Source organism: Triticum urartu, chromosome 6, assembly GCF_003073215.2.
Source record: "Triticum urartu cultivar G1812 chromosome 6, Tu2.1, whole genome shotgun sequence".
NCBI classification, from domain to species: domain Eukaryota; kingdom Viridiplantae; phylum Streptophyta; class Magnoliopsida; order Poales; family Poaceae; genus Triticum; species Triticum urartu.
In genome coordinates, this window is record NC_053027.1 from 376,528,470 (window position 1) to 376,539,852 (window position 11,383).

The 11,383-nt window shown below is 46.3% G+C and overlaps 1 protein-coding gene across 1 annotated transcript; it reads right to left on the minus strand.

Moving 5' to 3' along the window:
* Nucleotides 1-6,856: 6,856 nt before the first annotated feature.
* LOC125517618 (protein CANDIDATE G-PROTEIN COUPLED RECEPTOR 7-like) lies at nt 6,857-8,305 on the minus strand. Its single transcript, XM_048682829.1, has 2 exons — nt 7,460-8,305; nt 6,857-7,354 (listed from the first exon to the last, which is right to left on the minus strand). The coding sequence occupies exons 1-2, from the start codon at nt 8,303-8,305 to the stop codon at nt 6,857-6,859; spliced, it is 1,344 nt and encodes a 447-aa protein (XP_048538786.1).
* Between the last annotated feature and the right edge of the window lie 3,078 nt (nt 8,306-11,383).

The window sequence follows — 11,383 nt, forward strand, 5'->3', positions numbered from 1 at the left end:
TGGTGCAAGCATCTCGGTGTTGGAATATACGCTTTGATAAGTTGATCAAAGCATATAAGTTTTATACAGACTTGCGGTGAAGCCTGTATTTACAAGAAAGTGAGTGGGAGCACTATAACATTTCTGATAAGTATATGTGAATGATATATTGTTGATCGGAAATAATGTAGAATTATTCTACCAAGCATAAAGGAGTGTTTGAAAGGAGTTTTTCAAAGAAAGACCTCGGTAAAGCTGCTTACATATTGAGTATCAAGATCTATAGAGATAGATCAAGACGCTTGATAAGATTTTCAATGAGTACATACCTTGACAAGATTTTGAAGTAGTTCAAAATGGAACAGTCAAAGAAAAAGTTTCTTGCCTGTGTTACAAGGTGTGAAGTTGAGTAAGACTCAAAGCCCGACTACGGCAGAAGATAGAAAGAGAATGAAAGTCATTCCCTATGCCTCAGCCATAGGTTCTATAAAGTATGCCATGCTGTGTACCAAATCTATTGTATACCCTACACTGTGTTAAGCAAGGGAGTACAATAGTGATCTAAGAGTAGATCACTGGACAGCGGTCAAAATTATCCTTAGTGGAATAAGGAAATATTTCTCAATTATGGAGGTGACAAAAAGGTTCGTCGTAAAAGGTTACGTCGATGCAAGTTTTGACACAGATCTGGATGACTCTAAGTCTCGATCTAGATACATATTGAAAGTGGGAGCAATAAGCTAGAGTAGCTCCGTGCAGAGCATTGTTGACATAGAAATTTGCAAAATACTTACGGATCTGAATGTGATAGACCCGTTGACTAAAATTATCTCACAAGCAAAACATGATCACACCTTAGTACTCTTTGGATGTTAATCACATAGCGATGTGAACTAGATTATTGACTCTAGTAAACCCTTTGGGTGTTTATCACATATCGATGTGAACTATGGGTGTTAATCACATGGTGATGTGAACTATTGCTGTTAAATCACATGGCGATGTGAACTAGATTATTGACTCTAGTGCAAGTGGGAGACTGAAGGAAATATGCCCAAGAGGCAATAATAAAGTTATTATTTATTTTCTTATATCATGATAAATGTTTATTATTCATGCTAGAATTGTATTAACCGGAAACATAATACATGTGTGAATACATAGACAAACAGAGTGTCACTAGTATGGCCTCTACTTGACTAGCTCGTTAATCAAAGATGGTTATGTTTCCTAACCATGAACAATGAGTTGTTATTTGATTAACGGGATCACATCATTAAGTGAATGATCTGATTGACATGACCCATTCCATTAGCTTAGCACCCGATCGTTTAGTATGTTGCTATTGCTTTCTTCATGACTTATACATGTTCCTATGACTATGAGATTATGCAACTCCCGTTTGCCGGAGGAACACTTTGTGTGCTACCAAACGTCACAACGTAACTGGGTGATTATAAAGGAGCTCTACAGGTGTCTCCAAGGTAGATGTTGGGTTGGCGTATTTCGAGATTAGGATTTGTCACTCCGATTATCGGAGAGGTATCTCTGGCCCTCTCGGTAATGCACATCACATAAGCCTTGCAAGCATTGCAACTAATGAGTTAGTTGCGGGATGATGTATTACGGAACGAGTAAAGAGACTTGCCGGTAACGAGATTGAACTAGGTATTGGATACCGACGATCGAATCTCGGGCAAGTAACATACCGATGACAAAAGGAACGACGTATGTTGTTATGCGGTCTGACCGATAAAGATCTTCGTAGAATATGTAGGAGCCAATATGGGCATCCAGGTCCCGCTATTGGTTATTGACCAGAGACGTGTCTCGGTCATGTCTACATTGTTCTCGAACCGTAGGGTCCGCACGCTTAACGTTACGATGACAATTATTATGAGTTTATGCATTTTGATGTACCGAAGTTAGTTTGAAGTCCCGGATGTGATCACGGACATGACGAGGAGTCTCGAAATGGTCGAGACATAAAGATTGATATATTGGAAGCCTATGTTTGGATATCAAAAGTGTTCCGGATGAAATCGGTATTTTACCGGAGTACCTGGAGGTTACCGGAACCCCCCGGGAGCTATGGGCCTTAATGGGCTTTAGTGGAAAGAGAAGGGCAGCCCAATGGGCGCGCGCCTCCCCCCTTCCCCTAGTCCTATTAGGACAAGGAGAGGTGGCCGCCCCTCTCTCTCTTTCCCCCTCAGCGGAATCCTACTCCAACTAGGATTGGGGGGAGGGAATCCTACTCCCTAGAGGAGTAGGACTCCCTTGGCGCGCCCTCCTTGACCGGCCGGCCCCTCCCCTTGGCTCCTTTATATACGGAGGCAGGGGGCACCCCTAGACACAAGTTGATCATTGAGATCGTTCCTTAGCCGTGTGCGGTGCCCCCTGCCACCATATTACACCTCGATTATATTGTAGCAGTGCTTAGGCGAAGCCCTGCGTCGGTAGAACATCAAGATCGTCACCACGCTGTCGTGCTGACGGAACTCCTCCCCGACGCTTTGCTGGATCGGAGCCCGGGGATCGTCATCGAGCTGCACGTGTGCTAAGAACTCGGAGGTGCCGGAGTAACGGTGCTTGGATCGGTCGGATCGGGAAGACGTACGACTACTTCCTCTACGTTGTGTCAATGCTTCCGCAGTCGGTCTGCGTGGGTACGTAGACAGCACTCTCCCCTCTCGTTGCTGTGCATCATCATGATCTTGCGTGTGCGTAGGAAATTTTTTGAAATTACTATGAAACCCAACAACAGCAGGTACTCTTGGAGGCCTCTGAGCATTTGTAGCCATAGAAGAACTAGCTTGAGAGTAATTTTGCTCTATTTTCCTACACAATTAAGAAACATTGTAAGAAAATGAACAATGAAAAGAGACAATGAAATTAGACATGGCCTCAAATGACCTGGTGCTTGTTCATCCTCATCTGAAACTTAGGCTTCAAAGGGTCACCACAGTTGCTGAACCTATGCCCTTGCTTCTTGCAGTTGCTACATGTGACAGTACCAATTCTTGAGGTATCTTTTTTGCTGGCACCTCAAATACACCTTTCCTCCTGGAAGTTTGCTTTTTCCCTTCTTTTCTTTGAACACTGGTGGAGATATGTCATGTCAGGTGTCTGAGGCCAGTGGTCAGGTCCTGGAACTGGGAAAATTATATGCTTGTATGTTTCACAGTACATGGGCTTTTTGAAGAAGTCATTGACAATGTCTTCAGGATGTAGCTTCACTTTCTGCATTGCAGCAATGGAATGACTGCAAGGCACAACAGTCATGTCCCACCTCCTACAGTCACATGTATGGTTGTTCAAGTTAACACAATATGTGTTCTCAGAGCTACTAGTCACCTGCCAGATGCCTGGACCTGCCATGTATGCATCACAATACTTAGCCCACTTCTTGCCTTCTTCTAAAATTTCTGAGTAGGTTGGTGTAATCTCCCATCTACATGAGTCTGTTTTCTCTCTGGTTTTCTGAAACTTGATCATCAACTTTGTTCTTATGCCCTCCAGCATAGTCCTGATTGGCTTGTTCCTAACATCCAATATCATTCTGTTGAAGACTTCACTGAGGTTGTTAACAACCAGGTCAGTTTTGCAAATAGTATCCATTTTATATCTTGCCCATGTATGATGTGGTATCTGTGACAACCACTGCCAAGTTTCAAAACTTTCTTTCTTCAAATTTTCCATCCCTTTTTCATGACCACTCTTAGTGAAGGAATAGGCAGCCTGATCTAAGTGTTTCTTGAGTTCCTCCCCTCTAAAACCAGCAGATTGAAAGTTGGCATATATATGTCTAAGACAGAACCTCTGTGGGGAGTCAGGGAATACATCATTGATTGCATTCAACAATCCCTGTTAATTATGAATTAATGATGGCTTAGAATGATGGATAAGTATGATAGTCAGGGAATACATCATTGATTGCATTCAACATACCTTTTGCCTGTCAGACATAATTGTGTACTTGCCAAACTTGTTCCCACATCCAATAACAGTTCTCAGTTGTGTGAGAAACCATGTCCAGCTGTCTGTGTCTTCCTTGTCAACAACACCAAATGCAATGGGGAAGATGTTGTTGTTCCCATCCCTGCCAGTAGCTGCCAATATTTGCTGTCCAGTGCTGAGCTTGATGAAGCAACCATCTAAACCTGAAAATATGATCACATTAGTTGTAAATAATATGAATGCAACCATCTTAGATATATGTGTAAGGATCAGGTACCTATAAATGGCCTGCATCCATTGAGAAAGCCCTCTTTGCATGCAAAAAGGCAGTAGAACATGTAGTGGAACCTAGGGGTAGGAGCTGGATTTTCTAGGTCCTCTTTGGTTGTCACTATGCATCTACTGCCTGGATTAGTATCTAACACACACTGTAGATAATCCCTTAGTCTGTGATATTGGAGTCTGTGATCTCCTTGCACAACTTCAACTGCTTGCCTCCTTGCCCTATATGCCAAGCTTTTAGGCACATGAACACCAAATGTTTTCTTTGTGTATAACATAATTGTCTCAACACCAGCTCCAGGATTTGATCTAATGGTATCCTCACAAACCTTGGCAACCCAGTTTACTGTAACTTTGGTGCTCTCTCCACTTGCTCCACAAGTGTGATCCAAATTCATCTTCTTGATGCTGAAAGTAGACTCATTTGCTATTCTAGAGGCCACTATATAAAACTGACAACCTTGCTTTCTATCAGAGCACCAAGCAATAACCCTAGTTGGTTCATTTCTGTGATACTCAAAATTCCTAAGTGTCCTGACATGGAAATTTCTTAGTGCTTCTCTGAACTCCACAACATTTAGGAAGCACAAATGCAATGCAAGCTGCTCATGTGCATCAGGGACTGATGGATCATACAACCTCCTCTCCTTCCTCTTCTTCAACCTTCTCTTCCTACCAGAAGGCAACCTTAGAACTTCTTCTTCATCACTAAGACCAAAATCACCTGGAAAGCAGTATTCATCAGGTTCAGACACCCAATCTTCAAACTTGTTGTGTTCAGGCTCACTGTGTGACTTGCTAGTTGGGCCTGGATTTCTGACAGGATTAAGCTTCTTTGCTCCTTTCTCTAGTACAACTGAGGGTTCTTCATGTTCAGAAAGGATTTGGTCTTCCTCCCAAAACTCAGAAGGTTCTGAGTTTGCTCCACAATAGTGATCCGCAGGTTCTTCTTCTCCCCTAGTCTTATGGCTTGTCCCTGTGACTGCCTCATCTTCACCCCTACACCAAGACTTGTATGATATATTCTGCCCTTTGTAATCACCCCTAAAAAACTCAAAATCTGAAGAGGATTTGTCCATCTCATCTTCATCTTCATCTTCATCTTCATCATGTTCTACTTCTACATCTTCTTCTTCTTCCACAACATTTTTCCCCTTGTTGAAATTACAACTCTGTTGTGTGTTAAGATTGGGCTCAGGGATTGCTGCTGCCAAAGTTGCATTAGGGAGTGGATACAGGACCCCTTGTTGGGAAACACTATAAACAACAGGTTCACCAACATGATCAATGGGGATCTGCTCCTCAAGCATGATGTGATCCATGTTAACATCTGCTGGGCTTGGATCAGTAGGCTTTGTGACAGTGATGTTCAGGATCTTCTTATCAACAAACCAGTCAAGCATGTCCTCTAATGCCTCCTCACTATCCAGGACCTCCACCCCCTCCAAGCCTTTTCCCTCTTCCTTTACATAAGTCAGACAAGCATCCATTCCATAACCCTCCAACTCAGCCAATGCTAATATGGTCAGATAACTAATGTCTGAAGAAACTGAATACTTTCTCTCCATGTTATCTGTTCCTTGAAAATGTAGCCTCATGTCCCAAATCTCATCATCTAAGCTGTAGGATTAAATTGACAAATAATTAATTTTTAACTCACTAAAACTTTAAACAGTGACCAAATGTACTGAACATTACTGAACTTTCTTCTAATTACAGTGAATGCACTGACCAAATGAACTAACCAAATGCACTTTCTTCTGAACTCACTTAACCAATAAAACAATGTATCATGCCAAGAACAAACAATTACTAACCCTAGTTCTAAATTGAACTAAAGGAGCCAGAAATTTGTAATTTGAACTAAAAGTATGAAGTGCCAGAAATTTCTTACCTCACTCCACCAAAGGATGAAGCCCAAGTGTGGCCGCCTTCTGGATCCGCGTGGATGGACTTCGCCACTGCCCTAGCCGCGCGGACTGCCGGATCTGAGCACGCCGGATCGACCTCAGCCGTGGGCGGTGGCTGCTACAACCGCTGCGCCGGGAAGCTCGAGCTGCCTCGCCCTGGGGCCACCTCTGGATGTCCACCGCCCTCCTGGCCGGTGACGCCTTGGCTCAATAGCTCGCCGCCGACGGCATTTGGCTGCGCCGCCGCCATCGCCAACCTAGGTCACTGCGGGGGAGAGGGGAGAGGAGGGGGAGACTGAGAGAGAGTGCGGCCCGACCAGCTCCTCTCGTTCCGACCGGACCGCACGGGCTAACGGCCGTCAACGGCCGCGCCGTGAGCGCGCGTGGCCAGGTGGCCTGACATGTGGGTCCGGGCGGTCAGAAAAACGGTTAAATCGCTAGTCACATGCGTTTTGGGTTTTTTGAAACAGCGAACCACGCGACTGGTAGCTTTCTGAGAAAAAATAAAAAGTGGTAGTTTTTTGGAACCCTAGCCTATAAACTAGTAGTTTTATACTATTTACTCTATATGGTCTAATAGATGTGCCTCTACGACGGCATTATGTATGATGATGCGCAAGCATCTGAGCAAGAAACGGATTAACTGTATACAATACAGGAGGCTAGCTAATAGTACAACACTTGGAAACGTGCATGCTTCGTAGTACTGCTACAGTATGAACTAAAGCTTAGAAAGCACGCTCGTCCATCTCGAGCTGTCCACTGGCGGACTCCTCCTCGTCGTCGCCAACGTACAGGTACGGGTTCTTCTCCACCGGATGGAAGTTGTAGAAGACGAAGACATAGAAGGCGAAGCTGGCGGCCTCGACGGCGACATTGACGCCCCACTGGTACTTGTAGTTGAGCACGGCGAGGAAGGCGGAGACGATGATCCGGGTGAAGTAGAGGTAGCCGACGACGACGATGTAGAAGCGCTTGAAGAGGGTGAGCTTGTGGAGGTTGCGCGCCGCCTTGCCGTCGGTCTTGGAGGCCTCGCGCAGGCCCCGGATGGACCAGATGATGGGGAAGAAGACGGCGCAGCAGCAGATGACGTCCACCAGCAGGAACACGTGGTTCCACACCACCCAGTCCCGCCCCGTCGGCCCCGTCTCCCCGATCACCACCAGCACCAGGTTCTCGATCACTTGCAGCGGGATCACTATCATCAGCACGTTCTTCTCCCGCTCCTGCATGCCAATTCACGAATCATCAGATTTCAAAGATGAACGATGCTGCATTGCGTGATTGAGAATTGAAAAGATGATCGGTGTTGAATTCCAAAAATCAGTGACCTGGAGGTAGGGCTTGAGAAAGGACCAGCCGGTGCCGATGAGCACGATGACGGTGAAGAGCAGGACGCCCTTGAAGAAGCCGAAGACGTAGAAGGCGACGTCCCAGCCGTGCGGCGTGCCCGTGGACTCCACGTACCACGTGTCCTCCGCCGCGCACGCCATCTTGAGCGCCTTGAACAGCAGCAGCGCGCCCATCACCACGTGGATCCGCTCCGCCGCCGCGCGCTTCCGCAGGCACGTCCACACCCACACCGCCAGGAACACGAAGTAGACCACCGACACCACGGTGTAGATGTTGGGCAGCGGCTGGAGCCCCACGGGGAGGTAGTCCCTCAGCCCGTCGGGGACGCCGCCCCGCACGTTGTACATCTCGGTGCGCACGTCCATGGTCACCTCCGCGCCCTCCTGGCAGTTGTTGAACACCACCGCGTACTCGTCGGGGTCGTCGATGCTCAGGATGCTGGTGGCGCCTCCAGGCGGCACGTCGCTCAGCCGGATCATCGGGACAGCGAACCCGCTCGTGAGCACGCAGAAGCTGCCGCCTCCGGGGTCGGCGGCGGCGTACTGGGACGCGTTGTTGATCTTCGGGAACTGCGCTCCCGAGATGAGGACGAATCCCATGAGGGTGGGGTCGACTCCGTTGAGGCGTGACCCTGGCCGGAGGTTCCATGCCGAGCGGCGGATGGAGAGGGCGGCCTTGCCGCCTCGCGCGAAGCCAAACTGCTCGAAGAGGATCAGGGGCCGCGCGTCCGACACGATGAGCGTTGTCCTGATCTCGGCATGGGTTGCCCGCGCAAGGAAGAGGACGACCGCGAAGGCGAGGATGACCGCGACCGAGGTGCCCATGGAGCTGGTGCGCATGTCATGCAACGCTGTGGATTAATCGTTTTTGCTGCATTTTACTTTTCCAATTCGGGGATAGGATTGGCCAGATGCGCATGCATGGGCGTGCGCGTGGGAAGGACGAGGGGCAGTGGCAATGGACAAGCGGCATCTCGATGACCATGGCGTGTTTTAGGGAGGACCATGAGAGCGCGGGCGCGAATAGAGAAGGCGACATTGTTTGTTTCTTTCCGCTCCCGTTTTGGTAAAGGGCCTCTAGAGTTTTTTTTAGAGCTCGTTCATTCATGTCACTGAGGGCATCAGCAGTGTGTTGGAGGCGATGCTGCCTCTAAGCTGGGACCCACGTGAAGCCTCTAAGCTGAGGCGCTGAGCTGAAAATCACGGAGTGTCTAAGGTAGGTCCCAGTCAACAAGTAAATAAGTAATTCCTCCATGAGTTTAGAGCTGTTCACATGCGTGAGAGAACCCAGCCATGCAAAGAGTTGATTCTTTTGAATTTTTTAAGTGAATGGAGGCTGCCTCTTACCTTTTTTTTGACGGGTAGTTGTCTCTTACCTTAGAGGCGACATCAACGATTTTTATGTTAGAGGCGAGGACTGCAATGCATAGCATCAGCCTCCAAGACCTTAGAGGCAAGCTTAGAGGCGAAAAAAGACTACACCGTAGATGCTCTGATGGGCTAGCCTTATTTTGGGCTTTCCCGGTAAAATATGTCTGTTCACAAGCGTAGATCTGTGAAACAAGATCCTACTAGGTTTTCAAAAACTTTTTTCAAGAACAAAAGAAAAACCGGAAACGAAAAACAATAAAAATGATAAGATTGTGCTTCTTGAGAAAGTAAATTCGCACCACCATGACATCAAGTCTGTGATTCTCGTAGAAGTCCATATTTTTATGCTTCTCGTGAAAGTAAACATGTGCTTCCACGAGAAGCAAATATGTGATTTTTTTTTTCAGATAAGATTTTCCTCGCAAAAGCAAATATATGTCTCCATAAGAAGCAAATAGGTGCTTCTCATGGAGCATGGTTCTTTTTTCCCTTAACCTAAACAATTATGCTTCTCGCAGAAGCAAATATGTTCCTCCATTAGAAGTTAATTTGTGCTTTTCGTGGAAGCATAATTGTTTTTTGGCTAAAAAGATTTCAGGCATTTTTCCCTCCAAAACCTAGAGAAAATCGGGCGAAGACTAAAAGGCCAAAAAACCCAAAAAAAACTCAGCTAAAACTTGAAAATGCTTACAGATAAATAAATAAAATCCAAAGAAAGCATCCATCACTCGACATGTGTCATTGGCTGAACCCACCACTTGACGTGCTCCGGACCATAAAAAATGATCCTTGGAGGTCCTCAGAAGGGATGACCTCCAGTTAGTTGCTCTCTTTGGTTCCTTCACCGTATACATCGCACACCAGACTCGAGCGTATGTTCAAACGCCCGACCCTTCTAAGCGTACTACTTTCCTTTTGCTACCTGTTTTTTCGAAGCTTCCTGCCCGGATTTGAGAACATTCCAGTCCTTTTTTAGCTGGTCTTTTCTCGGTCTTTTCGGGCATATCCCCCCCCTCTCGTTGCTATGCATCTCCTAGATAGATCTTGCGTGATCGTAGGATTTTTTTTTGAAATTGCATGCTACGTTCCCCAACACCTCAGGTCTTAGATGTTAGGTTTGGCTGCGAGGTCTGTTTGGTATTAGGTCCAGACTATCATCATTCCTTCATCAACTAGATAGGAGTAGCGACAGATGTTGTCTAGACGGTGGCTTTAGTCTTGCTGATGTATGACTTTGTAAGGTCTTATGTGAATAATTAATAAAGTAGCTGCATGCATCGTCGAGATGTAGAGGCCGGGGGTCCTCCTCCATTTCTAAAAAAACTCCGACAGCATAATGGAACACAAATGCTTAATCCCCACGTTGATCTAAATCTTTGCCTCGTCTTGGATGAACTTCAAACTATAGTATGGCGGTGTAGATTTCTTCTGGAAGACACAATGTTCTTCTGGTTTCACACACCCAGCTCACAAGCATAGTGAATGAGGCCACCGCCTTCCGGTTCGCCGCGTTGGGACCCGACATGGCATCCAATAGACATAGACCGACCCGTGGCTCGCCCGCCTAGAGAGGTCCAATCTATAAAAAAAGAACTATAGGGGTCCAACATCGTCAACCTGAGCTAGTCCTTATCGTTCCCCAAACTTTGAGTGTAATGACACTTGAAAACAAGTGGGGCGCAATCTCACTAGCTCTCCTGCATAGGGTGCACAACCGACGATTCTCCCAACATCTCTTGTCTAAGCCGTTGAGTACTCTTGGTTTGCCAACCAACTCAAGTGATATCATCCTCGATCTCCTCGTGAAGCTTGACATGTCTCGAAAGGGTCAAGAGGTCAACATATTGACAAATATGCTCCATGGTAAAGGCATCACATGTGTCAATCTTCCCAATCCACGCATCATCCCAAAGAGCCTCCCTGACATCTTCCGTTTCAATGGTCCATGTGTATAACTTTTTTTGGACACATACATTTACCTTTCGGTTTTGTTATTCGTAATGCAACATTTTTTCTTTAATTCAATTGTTTCGAATACTATGCAACCCCGAGGCTCAGATGCGGAGGTCGTGGCATCACCCATGAAGGCGAGACATGCGATTTACGTGTGTGGGTGTCGGAACGGTCATAACGCTTGAGAAGGGGGATGGAGACTTAGAGGGATGGTCAGGACAATGGCACCTCAATGAAACAAGTGGCTTGGACAAGATGGGCAGCCAATGGTGACAAACATGTTGATGGGGGGGGGGGGGGGGGAGGAGAAAGAAGGCGGAAGAGAGCGGCATGACAAAGAAGAAGACATGCGGGAGAATATAACCTCACTTTTTTCGAGACAAGTAGACCTCACTATTTTTAGGGATTTTTTATTACTCAAAGATAAGATATACATGGATGATGGAAGAATCACGAGGCTCTAAAGCCAAACATGTCTACCCTGAGCTAATGATATCGGAAACTTAGTTTTCATAGTTCTAGCTCCCACTCTCAACATAATTACAGAGATCAAAATTAGCTATACGAGTTCTAATTTCT

Excerpts from the sequence above, each read along its gene's own strand:
- LOC125517618 (XM_048682829.1), bottom strand. The coding sequence starts at position 8,305 with ATGGGCACCTCGGTCGCGGTCATCCTCGCCTTCGCGGTCGTCCTCTTC. Across the intron at positions 7,355-7,459 it reads TTCTCAAGCCCTACCTCCAG|GAGCGGGAGAAGAACGTGCT; the intron begins GTCACTGATTTT and ends ATTGGCATGCAG.